Source organism: Aquila chrysaetos, chromosome 5 (genome assembly GCF_900496995.4).
Source record: "Aquila chrysaetos chrysaetos chromosome 5, bAquChr1.4, whole genome shotgun sequence".
NCBI classification, from domain to species: Eukaryota; Metazoa; Chordata; class Aves; order Accipitriformes; family Accipitridae; genus Aquila; species Aquila chrysaetos.
The window spans coordinates 22,550,998-22,573,063 of record NC_044008.1 but is presented as its reverse complement, the minus strand read 5'-3'; the positions used below and the strand labels follow the sequence as shown (position 1 = coordinate 22,573,063).

General features: G+C 40.9%; 2 protein-coding genes across 3 annotated transcripts in view; both read left to right on the top strand.

Moving 5' to 3' along the window:
• Nucleotides 1-5,433: 5,433 nt before the first annotated feature.
• Nucleotides 5,434-11,499, top strand: LOC115341614 (secreted frizzled-related protein 2-like). Of its 2 annotated transcripts, XM_030014898.1 has the most exons (5): nucleotides 5,434-5,717; nucleotides 7,967-8,159; nucleotides 8,668-8,837; nucleotides 9,753-9,845; nucleotides 10,946-11,499. In XM_030014898.1, the coding sequence occupies exons 1-5, from the start codon at nucleotides 5,699-5,701 to the stop codon at nucleotides 11,254-11,256; spliced, it is 786 nt and encodes a 261-aa protein (XP_029870758.1). In that variant the 5' UTR covers nucleotides 5,434-5,698; the 3' UTR covers nucleotides 11,257-11,499. The 2 variants fall into 2 exon arrangements, with proteins under 2 accessions (XP_029870758.1, XP_029870757.1); XM_030014897.1 differs by lacking the exon at nucleotides 5,434-5,717 and having other exon boundaries at nucleotides 6,998-8,159.
• A 1,162-nt stretch (nucleotides 11,500-12,661) lies between these two features.
• TUBGCP6 (tubulin gamma complex associated protein 6) overlaps nucleotides 12,662-22,066 on the top strand; it is a 45,501-nt gene continuing 36,096 nt past the window's right edge. The window contains 12 exon segments of the mRNA XM_030012960.2: nucleotides 12,662-13,110; nucleotides 13,546-13,612; nucleotides 14,455-14,589; nucleotides 16,814-16,910; nucleotides 17,590-17,687; nucleotides 17,764-17,868; nucleotides 18,079-18,147; nucleotides 18,819-18,945; nucleotides 19,448-19,513; nucleotides 19,904-19,963; nucleotides 20,340-20,429; nucleotides 21,691-21,797. Coding sequence (XP_029868820.1) covers nucleotides 13,548-13,612; nucleotides 14,455-14,589; nucleotides 16,814-16,910; nucleotides 17,590-17,687; nucleotides 17,764-17,868; nucleotides 18,079-18,147; nucleotides 18,819-18,945; nucleotides 19,448-19,513; nucleotides 19,904-19,963; nucleotides 20,340-20,429; nucleotides 21,691-21,797 — 1,019 coding nt within the window. The 5' untranslated portion in view covers nucleotides 12,662-13,110; nucleotides 13,546-13,547.

Below are 22,066 nucleotides of genomic sequence, written 5' to 3'. Positions count from 1 at the left end.
ATCATCTTTTTCCAGAAGGTGTGTGTAAGGGAACATCTAAAATAGGGAGAGTGAAAATAAATAGAGAATATTCACACTTTCAGTGAGTACCCTTTACCCTTCAGGCACAGAGCTCAAGTAACAAAAAAGAACTATTCCCATCAAATATTTGCATAGCAGTCAGGTAACAATTATATACCATGCACCTATGAATGGACACACTCATTTTTGAAGCAGTTACTCTTGTAAGTGATTTGTAATTGCCACAATTAAAAATATTTTTCTTTTCTGTGAATCCCAAAACAGCTTTTGAATATTGACTATACACACACTTGAGTTCAGGACACAGCTATTTGTTTTAGTTAAGCCACCCGAACTTTAGTACGCACATGTGTACTTGAATGAAAAAGTTTGCAACTGCTTTTAGAAAAAAAAAATATCTCTTTCCAAAACTACGCTGACATAGAAACTTAAAGGCTAGGATTTATCCAGAAAATATTTTTTTCTTTTTGAAATTTCAAAATGTAAATCTGCACCCTTAAAAACAATATGAGTCGTGGCTTGGAGAGAAATTTATAACCAAAAAAAGCTGCCACGATTCTAACAGCCAGAATCTGGCATTCATGTCCAGGGTGTAACTCTGACTATTTCTTGACAAATCATAGAATCATAGAATCATTTAGGTTGGAAAAGACCTTCAAGATCATCGAGTCCAACCATTAACCATGCCCACTAAACCATGTCCTGAAGTACCCTGTCCACTCGCTTTTTGAATATCTCCAGGGATGGTGACTCAACCATCTTTGTTTTAATCTCAGTTCACCAAAAACATTTGCAACAGGAACGCTTATTTTGATTATTTAGATTTAAATACATTTTGAATGCCTGGGAAGCGATTACATTTTACCGTCATTATTCAAGAAAAAAAATAATGCTAATGCCAGAGGGAATTTTGCTTAGAGAAGATTTGGCCATAATATCTAATTCAGTATTTGAAGCACATTTATTTATTTGTGAAACTTTACAGACATTAATTAATTTTCCTTATTCAGCAAAGCATTTAGGCTGACGTTTGACTTTTAAAGAGAGGCTTCAGGTCTGCTGATTCCCACAGCCTTAAAGCGAAGCGAGCCTGGCCTGCCGTGTACTGTTATAAGGTCAGATGCTGAGAGCCTTTCCTCCGGGTGGCTGGGGTACATAGAAGTTAGATGCAAAATACCGCCAAGCGACTTAAAAGGGATGGGCTCCAGGCGTGCTGGAGTCAGCAGAGCATTCACCCACAGTTCTACTTGCTTAACTGATAGAGCTATCTCCAGTGACAGCCAGAAGCCAGACATAATTTTCAAGACTTAATGTGCTTCCGTCTTATCTAGATGATCAGTAGCTGGCTACAGGCAACAGACAAAGAAAGAATGGGGGGGGGGGGGTAGACAAGATGACCCTGTTTACTTTCTCAATGGACTACAAATAGTTGGTATGTACTTGCTGTTTACTTGTAGCCCAAACAGCTGTTGCCCTGCCTCCTTATGAAAGTCTTGAGTCTACTTGTACTCCCTTTTGTTCACAGAGGTTTGGAAACGATGCTGTGGGCTCTCAGTTTAACCTCGCTTTTTATTTCATTTGGAGCTGCTTGTGATGGACAATGCAGGAGAGGGGACTCAGCTATGATAGAAATTTGGTAGAGGGAAAACCAGCTCAGTTGCCAAACGACTGCAAAAACTGCTTAAGTCTAAAAGAAACAGGAGCTTTTCTGCAGAGCAACAATTGTGCCTGGAATACATGAAACTCCATTTGTCAAATGGTCCTTCTTCCACAAAATTAAATCAGAGCAGAACTAAATTGAAACCCAGTAAAACTGACTAAAAACTAAAAAGAAAAATAGGCAGTATTAGCCAAACCAGCAAACCAGTACCAACCAAAAAAACAAAAATCACCCAAACAAACCTAAGAAGTTTAATTTTTTACCTGGGGGAAAACAGAGAAGAATGGCTATTACTACTGGCTCTCTGTGGGAGGTGCTCATCTGGTACATGATCAATAGTGTAAAACCCTAAATTCAGGGAAACTGTATTTTGCTCTCACCTGAAAGCTATCATTTGGAATTTGCTTACCCCTGGAGCAAAACCGCCACCACTATTGAGCCTGCAGCGCTGCTTATGATTGAAGAGCAAAATTCCACTTTCTTAATGATAATCATTCCAGCGCTTCTCTCCTCCTTTCAGCCACCTTGAAAACAAACAGCTTCACACAGCATTTAACCAATAAGGCCCTGCCATGCAGCACATGGGATATGGCCTGAATGCGGTTTCGTGAGCGTGCCACTAGTAAGCCAGTATAGGATTTCAGTTCTTCCCCTAAAATCACTTTATGCGACTTGTCCTGCTCTGCAGTGACAAAAATATTGCTGGACAGGAGACCCAAAAGCTGAACGGGTCAATTAATATTGAGATTGCAAAGCTCAAGAGTTGTACGCCTGCGTTAGCTGCTAGCTGATTAGCAAGTCATCTAATCTTCCTTTGCCCTTTTTCCATCCCTGACCTACTTAGGAAATGCTACTTACCCAGTTTTTTTTATAGTATTCAGCACCCTTGTGCCTTTAGGTCATACTGTTGGAATCTGCTCTTGTAGCATCTGAACACTTCATATTCGAATGCATTTAACTTCCAGCATCCCCCCTGGCACTGTTAACCGTGACAGTCTATGTGTGGAGAAGTACAGTGCAGCGGGGTTAAAGCTTCAACAGGAAGCTTGTGGCAGAGTCGGAAACTAAGTTTGGGTCACACAAAGCATGGACTTTCTCTTTCACTAATGAAACAAACATCCCTCTCAGTTAATCAATTGACAGTAATAAGGACAGAGCTCAGCATGCCGGAGCAGTGAGCCTTTAACAACTTGCATTACAGATTTATAAGGAAATACAGTGCTTCTGTCCTTTAAAAATGAAAACAATGCTAAAGCCATTGTGACAAATAAATTAACAAGGCCTTTTCAAAACCATCTATGACTCTTCCTCCACTGTTTTACAGATACCATACGTGGCCTAACTGTTCTTTCATAAAGCAAAGGAAACATGAAATAAACCCTGCCCTGCAGAGTGAGGTTGTTGGTCCAGCAAAGCTGTCGTCAGAGTAAGGACTGTCTCTCCACAACCTCCTTTTGCGACTCGGGGTGCACGGTTACAAGCTTTGATCCTTGTCCGAGAGCCTTGCATCTCTGCAATTAGACTCCAGATAAAAATGACTCCAGCCGAATATTGCAACGAATGTTTAGATTAAAACCAAAAATCCCGACATCTGCTAGTTTGGTCTCAAACCCCTACTTCCTTTGAGGAAAAATTCAGTCCCATTTCTTACTGGGGTCTGTTGGGTGGCTCCTGGTTAATCTCTGTCTGTCTCCCTGGTAACAGTCAAAGGAGAGGACACAGAGGTGGGCAGGGAGCAGCCTCCAGCCCCTGTTCGTGTTATCAGGGTCCATCAGCAGGTGACCATTGCTGGTGTCCAGGAACAGTAAATACAGCCCGTGGCTAAGGGAACAACCATGCAGCGTTCTTCAGAAGTCTCAAAGAGCATTAGCTGGATTCCAGATTTCGAGAAGGAAGTTTCCCTAAGCCCTCAGGTCTTGTATTTTATGCTGCCCGCTCAAAATGTATGCAGAGACTGCAATTCTCATGGTAGTTTGCTAAACTAATAGTTTTTTTTCATTTTAGACAGTCTTTATTCAAGCAACCTCTACAGACATATATCACTATGATTAGAAATAGTGTGCCCCCGCCAGCTTTTGTGCAATTTGAACGTTTAGCTGGTGTGGCAACAGTAAATCACAGTTTACTGTGTTCCCAAAAGCAAGCTGTGTGTATATTTGCCTGACATTTTTTTCCACGCCATGTCAATGAGCAGCTGAGCTTTTGCAAAAAAAGAGAATCTATGGCACAGCAACGTGGGTGCTGCAGCTCATGCTTCTGCCAAGGAGCCAACATCTGACTGACCTGAAGCACTCTCCAAGCAATGGCAATCTACTTTGCATGGTCATTTTTAATAACTGTTCTGCAAGACTCCTGCTAAAAATGATAAATGATAATGACTTGCTGTCAAACCAAGTTTCAAGGTAGCATCTGCTCGTGAAGAACATCAAACTAATTAAGCCTAAATGGAAGCACAGCCAAAGTCTTTCCCTTGCTTAAAAGTGGCTTGTGAGTGTAGCGAAAAGAAGTGTCAAATTGGTAAATTCCTTAGTAAATGATGACACTGAAAATGGCACAGGGTAAGGAGTTTGACCCAGCTAACATCTTGAACCCAGTGACTGTCAGAAGAGAGAGGAATCAGAAGCTCCCATAAATGATGCTCTTTCCTCAGAAGACGGCTAGCAAAAATGACTGAATTACGGATAATGCTCTGGTTTCAGATCCAGCCTTAAACCCAATGCAGTCATAGGTGTCCAGCAAAGGCATTTGTGCACATTTTGTTCTCAGAGCTGGTGACGATTCTTCAGCCCTCAAGTGAGCTTCACCATTCCTGACAAACACGTAAAGTCTTGCTATTCCCTGGGTGAATGGCTACTTCAGTCAAAACAGCAAGAAAACAAAAAGGAACAGAAGCAAAGCAGATGGCTTGTTATTCTTTCGATGGCAAAACCATGGAGTTTCCTCCACACCCTCGAATCCTCCAGGCTCCCCACCGAAGCGCCGTGCCAGACGTGGCCGAGCAGTAGCGTGCAGCTCCTTCCGGACCCGCTGAGGCCTCAACCCTCCTGCGCGGTCTGGCCCTCAGCCTCCAAAGATACCACTGTACTCACACGGAGAAAAATTATTTTCTTTGGCATTACAAAATGATGGCCCACTGAAAGTGGGTCACTGAAAGCAAAGCATCAAAAGATAGCTGGCCTCCTTTGAGTCATATCTGAGCCTAAAAGAAACTTTAAGGTACAGCTCTGTGGTGGCTCATAAATGACCTACCCCCTGCGAAGCCCCAGTGGGAAACTGGCTCAGAGATACACAATTATTTACTTCTAAGACAGTTCCTATGGAGACTGAGTTTGTCAGGAGAGGTATTAGCTCTTATTAGATCATCTTCGTCTCACACACTGTTGTTATGCCTGTCTCTGTCCTGTCCATCAGTGGTGGCCCAGAGGGAGCTCTCAAAATCAGACCTGCTGTGTCACAGGGCAGCACGCCCGATCTCAGGTAAAGCCGGAGCTCTGCCCAGCGCAGGGCTAGCACGGGGCAGTTTGCAAGGCGCTCCGCAGTGGCAAGGGGGAGAGCAAGCCCCCTCGGCAGCACCGTTCTTGCAGAGCAGTGCCGGCACAGCTAGCGACTCAATAACCCCTCATTATCTGGAGGAACAGAGTTGACTCAGGTTTTAGGATCAGTCAACTTTTCTTGTAGGTTGTGAGACAGTCACAGAGAAAAACATCTAAATAATTGAGAGACCAAAAGCTCTTTCTTAATATATATTTTATATCACTCAGGAATGTGCCCATAATTCCATGCCCGACAGGCAATGGAAGGGCTTCCTTCACCAGAGATCTTGCCACCTACTTTCAGATAGCAATCAGATGAGAAAAGTATTACAAAAGAATACTGCTGGGGCCAGAGAGGAATTTGATTAATTTCATAAAATTGTGGGGTGACTTGGTAAAGCTGTCAGCAACGCGGGTGGATGCAGAAGCCTGCTGGGTAAGGGGGACACTCATACATGGAGCCCAGTTTCACTCCAGCTGCCGAATGCCAAAGGGACGCTCAGGTGAGAGGCGTCAGGGTGTCTGCAAGACCTCTGGGGCCCGTGTGAGCTGAGCCCTGCGCGCTGGGCAGCTGGGCCCCTGCGCGGGAGGTGAGGCTCGCAGCCTCGCCCGGGAGCCAGGCGATACGGGGAGCCGTTCAAGGAGGCCGCGCGGCGGGCCTGGCGCGCGGGTCTGCCCGCTTCCTGGGCTGAGCAGCTTCGTGCTCTCATTGCGTTGCAAAATGGTAGCAAGAGCAGCTATGTGAAAGCGTGGCCCCCAGGGACACCTGCACAGATTGAGCAAGAACGGACTTTTACTGAGTTTTACTAAGGCTCTTCAACTTCTTACAGAATATGTGGAGCACCTGGCAAAGGGATGCTACCATCAGGCCTAAATCAGCCTGGTTAGGTACTCGGTTCCTCTGCTTTGAAGTGGGATAACAGATACAGAGAAACCACATTTATTGGAAAAAACACAGAGCTGGCAACAAAATATGTAAAGAAAAACTGACAATTCTTTTAAATATGTCTTTAGTTCCTGGAATCTTGCATGCTGTCATTTTTTTCTGATTTACTTAAACAGATACTGTAATTTTCCCAGTAGTTTAGAGTAAAGACGACAGCTAAGGAGGAATCAGTGGGGGTTTGCCATTGGTTTCAAAGTTGCTAGGATTAATAATCTAACGTTTAGGTATAAACATGTAAATGATATGTAGTGCATTGTCTAAATGTGCTACATCTAGGTATAAGCACAAAAAGCTGCTGGTTTTGAAGATTGTATTTCAATCAAGCATCAGTAATACTAGATGATACACTATTACAAACATACTCATTTTAGCCTAATAATCAAGCCAGATACTTTACAGTAGATCCACCTATGTATTATTAATATTTAAACATTTCTGCTAATAAATCATGTAATAAGAAATGGAAATAAAAATTAACACCCATAACTAATTGGAAAAATGTTTTCATCAAATTAAAAATTTCCACAAAATGCTTTGTTTAGATCTTCAGCTCTTCTAATTAATAATGTGACTTTTCTGTTCATAATAGGTAAGCTACATATTACTCAGACCCTCTGGCACCTTAACTGATTCCCCAAGTTTTCTGCACCGAAGAGCTGTTTATCAGTACTATACTAAGAACAATAATGAAGTACTCCATCAGTAATTCTGTTAACTTTTAACTTAAGAAATGTAATACTATTTTTTGTGCTACAAACAGAAAAAGTACACATCTGGTATCATTTGCTTTCATACAGCTTAATGTAATTATAATTTATTAATAAATAGGTGAAACGCTACTTTATTTGAGCAATTTTAAGTGCAACCAGGTCCATTTGAAATACTAAAAATGTTTCTCCATATGTGTAACTGCCTTTTCACTCTGAATAAATACTGATAGCCGCAACAGTCCTACAATATTAAATCCACCACTGAACTTGAATAAATGAAAGATGAAAATGAAAGGTCTGTAGCCATCTGATAGGCACATACTCCAATCAGTAAAACAATTCTGTATTTTCGGTTGTCTATTAAAATTAATAGAAGTTGGGACCTTTAGCATGTCACGGGGTAGGGATCCAAATTTCCAGACAAAATACTTGGTTAATAGCAGGAGGCTGTCTCTTTTATAGCGCTTGACCAAAGAAAGTACCTCTTCTACATTGTAAAACAGTGGAAGAGACATGGGCAATTAGCACAAGCAAAACATTTTCACTTGATAAGTCAATCTGGGCTGTTTTTTCTGCCCTGTCAGCAGTGTCTGAAGACAAAGGAGACACAGCAGCCCCAGGAGACAGCTTGTCTGCCCAGCGGTTTTTCTGGGGGATCGCTTAATTTCTTTTAGAAGGCACATAGCAAACCTTCTAGGTGTCAAAATTTAATATGCCACATAGCATGCTGCAGCAACTGACACCATGGGACATGTGAAAGGCTATAGCAAATTGGTGTCTTTAGGAAACATACTTCTGTACATTGTCTCCACCTCCCTAGTTATCATAACAATCCCTTGAATAGGCAATAAGATGTGGTCTTGTCTCGAGTAATTTGATAAGCAGTTGATAACCAACAGTTCATTAAGCTCTCGGGATATATAAGCCACAAGGTTTTCAGCATGCCCCTGCACTTGGGGGGGTTGACAGCTCCCTGCGCAGCAGCCCAGGAGTCACTGGAAGATGGTCTTGACTGCAAAAATACTTGTTTTTGCTGTGAGTGGTTTCCTAAGAGTGGCAACAGGCTTTGACATTGGATTATCCACGAAATGTGTAGTGATACCCAAGGAGATGGACATGTGCCACAAGATTGGATACTCTGAAATGAGGCTTCCCAACCTGATGGGACACACAAGCATGGCAGAGGTTATCCTAAAATCTACCACCTGGCAGCACCTTGCGCATACGGACTGTCACCCTCACGTGAGGACATTCCTGTGCTCCCTGTTTGCACCCATCTGTTTAGATACGTAAGTACCACAGCACAGTGCGAAAGTCCAGCCGTTATTTGTCAGAACAGGGATCAAATGAAATGCATGTTTATCGTAACCTAAAGGCGATCTCTACCTTTTCTGAAATAATTCTGTTAACTTTTTTGTACTCATCGGAAAGAAAAGAACTGAAAACATGTTCCACTTCAGCTTTAGTTTGCCTTGGGAAAATGAATGCATTTGTCAAAGGATATCATGTTTTATTTTGTTACAGTTGGAATTTTATTCCTGTTAATTTAGGGTTGAAGCACTTACTGCGAATAAAAGCATTTTAAAAACTGTGACTTAATCTTGTAAGCTCAGTCCAGTCCATATACAGACCACGTGCGTAGCTTGCACAGCTGCTGCTTTTAGAATTATATTATTATTGAAGGGTGTTAAACATCAGCGAAGACGACGTACTTTGCACAGAAATCATTGTTGCAGTAGTTTCTGTCGTCACTGAGTGAGTTTAACTGATTCAGCCTGGTACTTCCTCTGGCGACAGGTTTATCCATCCTTGTAGGAGTATGTGTGTTGCCGTCCGTGACAGCTGTGCCCCTGTGCTCGCCTGCCACGGACACCCCTGGCCTGACAGTCTGGACTGTGACCGATTCCCTGCGGACGAGGACATGTGCCTGGCATCTCTTACAAAGGAATATAAATACTTGCACAAAGGTAGCTGAAAGATGGCAGAGGGGAGGGTGGCCGTACTCTGTGTTCCTGGGAATCAAGGAGATAACAAGGGACACTGTTCCCAGAGAGTCTGTGATTTTGTAAATGGAGTCGTTTCTATCTGTACTGCTTCACCCTGTTCGGGCAGATGGCAGGGGAAAGTGCTGGTACTTGCAGTGTAAGCTGCAGCAGACCTCAGATGATGTAAATCAGCATTGCTCAAAAAAAATAAAGTGTAGATAGTCTACACTGAGATAGTGGAGGAAGGCGATTATCACCCTGCACAGCAGTATCATACCCACATACAGACAGCACACTGTGTTTGATTTATTTTGAGATCTCTTTATAGACTTATCAATGGCCTTTATCATGGATAAATTTACATATACAATGAACTGGTTCTCAGATCAGCTTAGAAAAGCTGGGATGATTTACTATCTGATTTTCCTTAGGGAAACCTGAGTTACCATGACATTAATGTTCAGATCTTCATATGCACTCAGGCTTATTACCTTCTGCAGAAAACAGTAGGAATCAGCTGCTGCTAGCACACCCAAGTTCATATATCCACAATCCTAGTGCAGCTGCACCCAGAGTCACTGACAGAATCAGCCACCTAACCCCTTTCCCACCTACCGTAGCCATATTAAAAATAATACTGTATTTGTTACTGTATTTGATGCTGATAATTGAGCTTGTCAGTCTGAACAAGGACTGAATATGCATGAAAAATGAAAATCCTTTTCATCCCTAGCCGTGTTTTCAGAGAAGCGTATAGATTTTTTACGTTATCACTGACCAATTTTGTATTTTCTCTGTCATCCTTGTGGTTAAACAGTGGGCTTTCAGCTTTGACAGCAGAAACTTAAAACAAAAGATTCTAAAATATAACGATGAGACTTTGTAATTTCTTACCAGTCCTACCAAAGCCTGCCTGCCAGACCTGCCCAGCAGTGGAGGAATTCTTTACGCACAAAACAGTTCTCGAAGTATTCTGTGACAGTAACTTTGGTAAGTCCTTGCTAATATGGCTGCTATTAAAGACGAACAAATCTCCTTCTAAAATGCTTTAAAATTAGGATTATAATAAGTGACAGTTTCTGCTGGGATTTCAAAGGATTAAGAGTTTGGCTGCAGACTTAACTTTAGGTTGTTTTTCAGAATACGTTATTTCTAACCAAAATATAAGGAGGATTTTTTTCGCATGAAAGATTAATTAATAATCTAGTTTACAACCAAATAGCTTTTCCGTTCTTGTCTAGTTGGTTACAATGTAGTACAACATGCTTTATGGAAAATATTTTTGGCAAAAGCAGCCAAATAAGCAGGTTTGCCTTTTATTAGTGGTTAAACCCAAAGTAAAGCTTTGGTGTTTTACCAGCGAAAGGCGTGTCCTTGTTACTTGTGTGCATGAGTTTTTCATGATACATAGCTTACTGAAAAGGAGACTCAGAAAATCGTATCAGTAAAACAAATTCTTACCTTGTGTTGTCTTATTGGAGTGACAGGCAATACTTTTGAGCTTGCCCTAGAAAATTCCCGCAAAGCTCTTTGGCATCAGCGCAGAGACTCTCAGTGACTTTGGCTGGCATTAGATCAAGCCTTACAGAGAAATTTAATACTAAAAAGTGTTGGTGGAGTCGAGTGGGGTGGGTAGATGCCTATAATGAAAAGGGAATATGTAAAAGGGTGGTATCAGCAAGCACTACTAGCTACTTTTGCTGAGGGGTTCCTAACATGGACAAAGTGAGTTTCAGGAGAATTGCTTGGGCAAGCTGGGCAGCCTCGTGGTACAAGAACAACACCAGCAGCTTACAATAGCTAATTATCTGAAAAGTCTGACATACATGGTGATGGTAACAATACATTACTCACTTTTCTGGAAGTATTTTTTCCTAGTTGCCTAATTCCATGAAAAAAATCTTTACTACATAACCTTTATTTTTTAAAAATGTTTTAAAATGTATACTGCTGCTGGAGAAGGCCTCACCATACTCTATCAGCATAAATTATGATAGTATTTTTAAGGAATCATCCTACTTTCCTTTGTAGTGTTTCTTTCTGCATTTGAGTAAATGAAGTGACTTACACGTTTCTTTCTCTTTCCTTAGCAGTGAAAGTAAAGCTGTCCAAGAAGAGAACAGTATTTGGTGACCAAGAGTATAACATTGAATGCCAAGTGGAATTCATTACCCAGGGCTCACTCTTGCCTTATGAAACTCAGAGTATGATACAAAAGTGGCTGCTTATCAATGAAAACTGTACGCAGAGGATGACTCCGACCTATCGTCCCATGGTGTATCTCCTTGTGGGGAATATTGAAGAGGGCATCATTTTAGTAAACCAGGTTTATCGTTGGCAGAGGAGGGACTCCCAGCTGAATTTGGCCACTCAGAAGTGGAGATACCATAAGTGCTTGTAAATATTTACCATGTTATTTGTAAAAATATGATTATCCTTCTCATGCCAAACCTATCTTGTAAATAGGAATGTATTATAAGTGGAATGTAAAGTCTTAATTTCCTTTGAAATTGTATTATAAGTTGAACTTAAATCTCAGTGTTATCAGGCCTCCTTTCTGTATTGTTACAGCTATTCACATCAGGTTTGAACTTGGCCAACCATGTATAAATGTTTCTTTGAGTTATTGCAAAAAAAATTGTAATGTGTGCAAAAACTGGCATAAAACAGTTCTAATCCAGCTGACTACCTTTAATGTATTGTTCTATATCACCCACTCTGCCATTTTCTCCAGTTACCTAAACTTTCCCTTGCCTGATGTTTCATTAATCCACCTCATTTTCTCCCATCAAAGTATTTTAAAAGAAGGCAGCCCTCTGCTGGTCGCTTTTGCCGGAATCACAGTGGAATAAATAGGAACTGTAAACATGATATGGTTGGCCCCAGCCACAAGAAGATTTGGTTTTGAGTGTCATTTTACAGTGACAGAGCTGAGAGCAGCTCGGTGGTAACACCTGAGAGCATAGGCTAAACAGAGTTTTTGAAACTTTTTGTTCTTGTGTGACCATCCTGAATGTAAACATGGTTCATCTGGAGTATAAATCAGGTCCCTGCTACTGAAATGTCCCTCTTCATTTTCAGAGGCATTACAACAGTCAATGTACAAACTTTACCAGTTGTCTAAGTGATCTGCAGGGAACTGATGGAGTGGTAATATTCAAGAAATGCAAAATACTACAGTGGCCACGTGATTAGCATCCTCATTGTCAGTGCAATACGCTGACATTAAAGGCTACGTGAAAATGGACAGAACTTGACTTAATTTTAGTTTTATACGTATGTACAATAGACACAAGAACAGGTAGTGGATAATACACAAATGAGAAGCTATTTCAGTAATACAGTGACTATTGTGGTCATATTTTCTTGAAACAAATACGGGAAAAGTTTACGGTCAGTAGCTTTCCAAAAGTCCCATCTGTAATGATCTGGGTTCCCGATACGTCCCCGGTAAGCGCAGGTTTGTATGCATGCTCCTAATGACACCGGCTCCATCACTTTCTGCCGTGAACTGGAAAACTAGTAGAAATTCGGGGGTGGGGGGGGGTTAGTCGAAACGACCTATGTTCAGTTTATACCGTAGAATGAAGCCGCTGCTTAGAGAAAAGTAGGTTGCTCAAAAGCTCGGTTCATCTGACGCTGCCGAGCCCGTGCTGGTCGCTGCAGGAGAGCCGGTAAATGTTTCCAGGGGCCCGTCCCCGCCTTGCCCCTTGCCCGGCCGCTCCGGGAGGGCTCAGGGCCGGCGGCGGGGCGGGGGCTCCGCTCGACACTCCCACCGCCGCCGCCGGGGCGGAGCGGAGCGGCCGAGCTGAGGCGTTGCGGGGCCGGGTAGCTGAGGCGCGCCGGCTTCCCGCCTTCGCCGCCTCCGGAGTGCCGGGGCCTGCCGGCGGCCCGCTGCGGGGCCCGGGCGGCTCCGTGTCAGGGCGCCTGAGGCTGCCGGGCTTCCCGGGCGGGCGGGAGGCGAGGCGAGGCGCGGCGCGGGCCCGCGGCCCACGTTAACGCGCCCTCCGGCGGCTCCGGGGCTCCGGTGAGGTGGCCTAGCGGCCGGCTGTGCGGTTTAATCTCGCTTTCTTCGGTTTCTTTGTCTCTCTTAAATGCCTCTCGTGGGTTTTTTGAAAGACCGTTAAAGTTTTAAGCACAACAGATCCCTCTAATTGTTCGACCCGTGGCGTATATAATCGTGTTTTTCATACTTAGTGGCTTTGTAACTTCAGCTTTCGCAAGCAGCTGTTTCCTTTCCCGTCAGCCGTGACAGGTAAGTGTCCGTGTGTAATGGCGGGCCGAGGAGGCCTGTGCAGGCCTGCGCTCAGATCCTTGACGGCCTTTGTAGGGCCCCGAGCGTGGGCCGGAGAGGCTTGGAGAGATGGTGTAACCCCTCCACCTGCACCAGAAATACCTGCGCCGAGGTTTTGAACATCCAGATAATCGCGAATCCTACCCGTGTGCATCCGGTTTCAAGGTCTGTGCCATTAGCTTTGGACTCCTTGGCCTTGTCAGGGCTCCTCCTAAATGATTTTCTTTGATTTTTGTCCTGTAAGTTCAAAGTCTAAAGTGCAAAGTTGTCATGCAAGTAGGTAATGCTGTGAATGTATATTCTCACTGGCTAATACAATATTAAGTTTGTTTTAATATAAGTTTACTTCTTGCCTGAAATATGTGTCTTGAGATTTTTGTTTTATTCTGTCTGTAGCAATGGCTTCAGGAACAGCACTGATTTATGATGAGGAGATGACCACTCATAAACTACTTTGGAGTGAGTAAGTCACTGCCATCCTTTTTATGAATAGCTTCTTTTTAGGATTTCTCTGAGAGAAGTACCAAGTAAATGTGGTTTTTGTAAATGTAATAGGAAATGCCTAGCTAGAGGTACCCTGTCGTTTTCCTGGTGAATAGAAAGTCTCCTTTTGGAAAATGTTTTTTCTTTTATTCCCAGTTTGTATCCAGATGCTGTAATGATAATCTGAAGCTGGATTTGAGAAGCTGTAGGCCTCCAGCCTGGTAGGCCTTAATAAGAAGTGTTAGCTTTAAGCATCTGAGCAGCCCCCTAAATAAAGTATTCTAAGCTAATTAAATTGTTCATAAAGATCTTGGGGAAAAAAATGTAGATAATACTCATCAGCTGGAACTCGTCAATTAAATTAAGTTAGAAATTGGTATATGCCACTTGCTTAAATTTACATACATTAGACCGGTACCTTTGCAGTGCTCAGAGTAACAGTCCACTGTTGTCTTCTCTCCAAACCCGCTTCTTCTCTTTTCACCTTCATTGTAATGTACAGCTTTTCATTTCAGCATTCCTGTGTCTGTAGTTAAGTGTTGCTACTTTCAGTGGTGAGAGAGGAAACAAAAAATGATGCTGTTTTGTTTCTTTTTTACTTAAGAACCATATATAATCTTCTGCTTAGGTATTTTAGAACCAATTTTTGGTTCAGTTCCAAAACAAAGTATTTAAAGATTTTATTTTCCTTGTATTCTCCTGTGTTCCCCTGAGGGCAATGAATCTTCTTACAATGGGAAGTTAAAAGCTAGGCATTATGAAGTGTATTTGTTAGCTGTGCTGGTATGGTATTATAGTAATATGATTATTGCTTATTTTTAGTCCTGTTTGTGGTATTGAAGTGCCAGAAAGACTGTCATCCTCCTATGACCAGCTTAAACGTTACCATCTTGTGGAAAGATGTGTTCATGTGCCTGCCAGAGAAGGAAGCAAGGAGGAGATCCTGTTGGTTCACAGGTCTGAAACTTACTTTCATCACCATTCAGATTAATTCAGTGAAATAACACATCTCATACTTCCAGGTCATATTTTGCTCCATTTGAAAAGGTCTGCTCCAAAACTCAATGACTTCCAGTAATTTCAATGGAAAATGTGTCACACTTAAAGTTAGACAAATAATGTTGAGTATGCTGTAGGTGCTGAAGTATGAATCTGCTATTCCACTAAATCCCCATTCCCACTCTTTGGGTTCTTAAGCAACGCATGCTGATTTATACATAGGATTAAAAGTAAACTTCTAATAAAAATTGGGACAACACTTTTTAAAAGTGTAGAAAAATGGGTATTTCTTTAGAAAGATAATTCTAACCTCCTCCTTCTCCTAAGCATCTTTGAGAGAGAGTGAACCACAAAGAAACAGTTTGCATCTAATTCTGGCAGGAGGGGAAGTTAAGGGGGCAGCCTGCCTGTTCTGAAGTCATGGCAGTGAAGTCTGCTCTGGCATTTGTCACCTTGGTGTGATGATTCTGCAACCAACTGCAGATGATTCTGCGTGTTGCTTGTTTGCTGATTTAGCCTTGTCAGGGAGTGGCAAGGGCAGCCGTCTCTGAAAGGCAAGGGGAGTAGGGAGCAGAGCATGACAAAGCAGCCAGAGGCAGTGGCTTCATGGACAAGGGCACAACCCCACAATACCCAATCGAGGCAAGCAGCACAGGTCCGGTGGTGGTAACCAGATTCAGGCATGAGTTTAGTGGCCCGACGAAGCCGTAGTGACATGGCAGGTCTGAGGTCAAGCTAGAGTGTCATTCCACAGGTCAGGGTCCAGGTCCAGATTAGCGGCATTCATGGCCAGGCACAGACATGGCTATACAACGCAGCTGCAACGTAGCAGAGGGTGAGAGCGTTGTCTTAAAAGCAAATGTCAAGGGAAGGAGGGGGAGCCTGTGCTGAAACTTCTTAGCAGAGCTGTTTGGAGGGAGCCTCCACTGAGGCTCCTTCTAGCTCTCTCTTTCAAGGTGACCAGCTGTACTATCTCTGCTGGTTCTGAACCCAGCAGCCAAACCCTGGGAGGGAAAGGATGTACCCAGGGCCCTGACACCTGTGATGAGGACCATAGCTTGATCCCAAGTCATGCTTAAATTTTCAGATTCTAGAACAGTATTTTTCCTAAGAACATGCTTGTTTGTTAGAATGCAGTTGATTTTCATGGTAAATACATTGTTCATTGGTTATGGAAGAGGCCTGATCACTATTTGCAGTGGAGTTGCTCCTGCTAGATGACTGGGAACAAATCACTTCACAAAGTCTTGTCTTGGTTTCCATAGGTAAGCTAGAGATAATAGAGCTCTTTCCTTTCTAAAACACTTTCAGATTGAAAAAAATTTATAACTCCTATAAAAATGTTTTGTTTGTGTTCACAGTTAGTTATGAGGCTGCTGCTGAAGTTAAACTAGTAATTATACAGTCATTCAGGTTCATATGGTTTTATTGCTGTTAATGCCTTAATTTTGAAGCCACTGTTTACCTTTACTTCCATTAGGCAGCACTAGGGTGTTTTGTTTTGTTGTGAAATTCCAGTTGCTTTGGCATTGTCCACCTAGAGGAACGCATATATGGTCATTGTATCCTGGATTAGGACACAGATGGGAGAGTAGATGCCATCAGCTTCCATTTCCAGTTCACTACACAAGGGCAGGAGAGCCGTGACAAGGATTTGGGGGAACATTGATGCTAGTGCCTTAGTACTTATTTCAGTCTTGAACTAGTGAAAGGAGGGAGTTAGCACACACCCAGTAAGGGATTCATTCAAATACTTGTTTTCCACAGAACAAGGGAGGACTAGATGCACATTCTCAGAGTTATAATTCACACTTTGATGACTGTCAGAATCCTAGTTTAGTTCTTGTTGGGATGGTATCTATGTGTAGTGTGGATTGCAAAATAGATTACTTCATGATCAACAAAGAGCCTTTTTTTGAAAGGAAGACTAATTGCTCTTACAGCTGGAAAAGGGAGAAGAATGTCATGTTCTTAAGACATCCAAGAACCCTTGCTTTCAGAGCACTCCTTATTTTTTTCACTATATCCTACAACTAGTGTTCCAGAGTACCTATTGAACTTGTAGAGTCTCACAGAAAGCCCCTTTTAACATATATTCTGTTACTTTTAATTACATTTTGCGTTAAAAAAACCCCTTTATAGTTGCTTAGTTAAGTGTTGTGTTAATCTCTCTCCTCTGCAGTTCAGAACACTTGGAAGTGGCAAAAAGCACCCAGACAATGAATGAAGAGGAACTGAAAAAAGTCTCTGGAAATTATGATGCTTTTTTCTTCCATCCGGTATGTAAGTTAAGCTGCTTCCTCTATTGGGAGTTACAAGTATTTGTGCTATTGCATCTGAGTGGCACTTTTCTAAGTAGGGGAAAATTGGCAATACATTTTTTGCTATTTAAGTAGACTTGCATCTATTTATGATATTGTCCTCTGTTTCAAGTTCAGTGTAATGCTGTAATTTAAGTGGGTTAAGCGTCCTGTCATCTATTCTGTAATTGGATCATGCCAGTATAGCACACTACTCAAATTTGAGCTTTATTTTTGTCACTTATTGTCACTGTAGACCATTAGTGACCTGCAAATCACATTTTGATAACAGTTGCTCTTAAATGTTGTGCCAGGTAATGGAGGTGAAGTCTTTTGTGTTTTCTTTCTGTAAGGTTTCATTCCTTATTTTCAAAGATGCCATGTTATTCCACTAGTCAGTTCAGTATGTCCATCTCATATTTCTTAACTGCTTCAGGCAGAATATCCTTATAAAGGATATGGTGATCACAGGTAAACCTAGTAGAAAGCACATTGGAATCTGTTGTAAAATTCTGCTTTCAACTATCTGCATACAGCCTCAGCTGGGTAGATTTATGTCACGACAATTTGCTGTTGGGGTGCAAAAGCACATCATATGTGATTAGTTTAAAACAAGCTGATGAGTGATTGATGACAACTATGAGTTTCTCTTTTTCAGAACACTTACCGTTGTGCCAGACTAGCAGTAGGAGCGACTTTGGAGCTGGTGGATGCTGTGATGTCAGGAAAAGTGCGCAATGGAATGGCATTAGTAAGGTAAGAAAACATGTGAGAAAGTTTTCACTTCTTACCAAAATTTCTTTTGTTGTAACCATATAAAACTTTGCTTTAGACCTCCAGGTCACCACAGCCAGAGAAATGCAGCTAATGGGTTCTGTTTGTTCAACAATGTAGCTATTGCAGCAGAATATGCAAAACTGAAATACGGTCTACAGAGGTAAGTACATGGTTGACTCAATAGAAGCTTTTCATACCCAAGTATGGCATTTAGATAACAGTTTGACATTGTACTGTTTTAGATTAATGTCTAGAGCTTTCTGGGTGTCTTGTACCTTTTGGGTCAGAAAAACATTATTCATCTGTACATCCTTTAGATCAAGATGCTGTGGTTCTTCTGCTGAATGTTTTCTTTTACTGATCTATGCAGAATCCTAATTGTTGACTGGGATGTGCACCATGGGCAAGGAACTCAATATATATTTGAAGAGGATCCAAGGTTTGAAGGATTTTTTTTTTATTTTTTTTTAACGTTAGCTGGTTAAAGATTGCTTCTCTCTGTAGAGAATAAGATTTCTTCCATTTCTAAACCTAGAATCTTACAAAACATTCTCCTTGCTATTTTAGTAACTCTGTTGTTTTTTACTTGTTATAAAATAGAGGGAAAAATCTTAACAAAAAATAAATATGTAAATCTGTTCTACTTTAAAGAATAACAAACACAAAATGAGCAGTATGATTACCTTGGTTTGCCAGTAGTAAGATCTCTTTGTGCCAGTATTCAGGTAATACATCTATTCTCTGTACTCATGAATCTCTCCATCAAAGTATTCAAGTAGTAGTTGGATAAAATACATGAGCTTGATATTGTTTTCAGAAAGGCCACAGAAGTAGGTTCTAGAAACAATTCTGCTCTTCTGAAGATGCACTGTCTGTCTTTGATCTGAATGGAGTGCATGCATACAAGAAATTTTTAGCAGGTTAATTTTTATGTTAATTTTGGTATAGGACCTACTGTACCAAGTTTCACAGTCTAAGTCCATTAAGAGAACTAAGGAGGAAGGACAGTTCTATTTTCTTGCTTTCAGTCAATACAGTCACCAGGTTCAGAATATAAAGTCAGTTTCAGAATATTTTCATCAAGTTGGATTTGTTTTTTGTATCTTTCAGTGTTTTGTATTTTTCCTGGCATCGCTATGAACATCAGGAATTCTGGCCATCACTCAAAGAATCAGATTATGATGCTGTGGGTCTGGGAAAAGGAAGAGGTTTTAACATAAATTTGCCTTGGAACAAGGTAAATTTTGCTTGCAGCACAACAAAGCAAGTGCAGTAGCTTTGTTATCTCATGCTTTGTGTAACACTTTGAGAGGTGCACTGCTTCGCTTGCTTCACAGATGTCGTAGCACGGTGTACCTCCTTCCTGTCAATGGAATGTCTGCTGAAAAATATGGCTCGGAATGTGATAATGTTTTTAAAAAAAAAAAAAATAAAAATGAGGAGAGAAAAACATACACATATTTGTTTCTTCTTGAATATCTTACCTAGCCATCAAATCAGAAAGTGTTTCAGGAGATGATTACATCCATCCTTGTTCAGCAGAGAACCAGAAGCTTATACTTAAGACTAAATATGGTGGATATTTATGCACTTTACTTAAATGGAGTTTGTTTTACTTGACCTCATAACGTTCCCTTTTCTTTAACTTTTGATACTATCTTTCCCTAAATTCTTGAAGAACCTTAGAAAATTTGTTATTCCAACAAGAAAATATGACCTATATTTCTCATATTTTGCAGGTTGGGATGGGAAATTCAGATTATCTTGCTGCATTTTTCCATGTGTTGCTTCCAATGGCTTTTGAGGTAACTTTTTACTGCTCTGCTATTTGAACAGCAAAACCAAAGACTACTTCCGAAGTAATTCTTAAGCAGGTGCCATTGAATATTTTGTAGAAATGCAGTAATTGCTGGTAGCACAGTTAATACATTATTTCTGCTGGTATGACTGATGTCCTGATCAACTGAATAGTATATATGGAATGTTAGCTTTTAAATATTCAATATAATGATCTGCAACTTCTCCAGCAAGAATGAAAATAATATAAAAGGGTAATCTTAGTTTTTATTCAAGGAGAGTCTTTATTTGTGTTCATTTGTGTGAAATAACAGCTGAACATGGTACAGTTGAAATCCAGTAAAAAATTGAAAATAGGACATAAGAATGTGCTACAACTCTCTCTGTTTTTATAACAGTTTGATCCTGAACTGGTTATTGTCTCCTCTGGATATGATTCTGGAATTGGAGACCCTGAAGTAAGTAACTCATGGCCTTTGTGTTGTCAGTCATGAATCTGTTTGCAAAATATTCCTACCTCTTAAATGTCCTGTGATTGCTAGGTGAAATTCACTTTGACCAAGCTAAAAATACCTGTTTGAGTCTTTAAACTGACCCCACCTCGTTAAATACTACAATGAGACACGTAAAGACAGATTATTCCATAGGCATAATTACTGTGTTGGTTTTTGCACCTTCCTTTAAAGCAGTTGGTTCAGTATTTTGTTAGATACAATGAGAGGCAAGTGTTCCGGTATTCCAACTCAGACTTGTGTATTTCAGATTGTATGGGGGGTTTTTTACCAATGTTTTTGATTCAGGGTTTCATCTCTTAAAATTTTTTCTTTGATTTAGGGTCAGATGAATGCCACTCCAGAGGTTTTTGCCCACCTTACCCATTTTGTGATGCAGTTAGCTAATGGAAAGCTGTGTGTCATCCTAGAGGTAAAGACTTTTGAAACTTACTCCCAGGGGAAGGGTCTTTGTATTAGAGCCATACAGGGCAAGCTAGAGGCTAGGAAGCAAAACTTGTTAACAGAATAATTCTTTTTATCTTTCTTTTGAGAATCAGGAATGCAAAAATGGCTAAGGTTTGATAATGCCCTTATACATTAAAAGAAATGCATGTCTTTAAAAACTGGGGTTTTTTGTTCAAAAAAACATAGCTGCCACAGATATGTTCAGTTCTTGTGAACAGTGACTAGGTCTGCTGCTCTGGATAGTCCCAAACTCATTAAAATGTATTTAGTGGATAAGCTGCATTATCAATGTTTCTACAAGTATGTCTTACTCCAGGAGAGTTTAAAAAACCTTTAAGCTAAATATAGTCTTACTTAGTCATGAAGCTCTTCCTAAATTCCCTCTTTTTTGGTTAAAAGCCTCTATGCAAGCTCTTTTTTTAAGAGCTCTTTTTAAATTTTTTTTAAACAATTAAAAATGTTTCCTCCTTTTGAAATCTAGATTTCAACTCCCTATTTCTGCTGCATGTTAGAAAAATAGTGGCTTTTCAGGTAAATAAGTGTGTGGAAATATTACTGCCAACAAGGTCTCCAAGAGTGAACTGTTTATTGATTGATTCACTTGACCTCTGTTTTGCATGACCTTTCTTCCATCACCGTTCTCTCCAGCAGGTTATTATAGATACTTCTTTCTGCTAGCTGAAGTGCAAATAAGCATCCCCTCCTAATAGAGATGATGTGACTGCTCCACAGGTGGTATGCAGCAAGCAACCTATCATCTGCAATCTAGCAGTCTTAAATCTCCAAATTCTGCCAAAGCATTAGGACAACCATATCTTAAAAGTGTCAGCCTGAGAAATTTCCCTTTTACAGACATTTTAGAGGACAGTGATAGTATTTGCCTTCTAAGGAATCTTCCACAAGAATTGTTGAAGATAGCATATCACGGATAGGAATGGAGAAGGTGTATGTTTCCAGGGTTTTCATGGCAAAGTCATGACTGATTTCTGAAATGAACTGAACCATGATTAAGTGAGTTGAATCATTGGATGCCAGTGAAGTTCAGCAAGTAGCCTCTAACTTACTGTTTTCATATTGAAAATCATTGACTTAGATGAACTTGCATGTCAACTTCCGTTTATGTAAATTCAGATATATTTCAAAACCTTAATTTATTTTCCAAGATGATATTCAGATAGATGTTACAAGTACTTGTTCCTTAGGTGACACAAAATACTTTTTTCTAGGGTGGATACCACTTAAAGTCATTGTCTGAATCAGTCTGCATGACTGTAAAAACTTTGCTTGGAGATCCTGTACCTCAAATAACTGGAGAAATGGCACCTTGCCTAAGGTAAGCATATGAAGAATTTTAGAACAACCCATGTATTTATCAGAGAGACTGAAGACATGCATGCTTTGAACGTTTTGCTGAAGCAAGGTTTTAATATGATGCTTTATAATATATTGTCTTCTGCTTTGGATAACTTGCTTTCCAAAAATGTCATCCAAGGTACAGTTTTGTATACTTTTGTTTCTGAAATTATTTCAAGTTGTGAGAACTTAATGGCTTATAATTTTATGCTATTTATCCTTCGGCCTTGTTATCCTGTGGAGATCCAT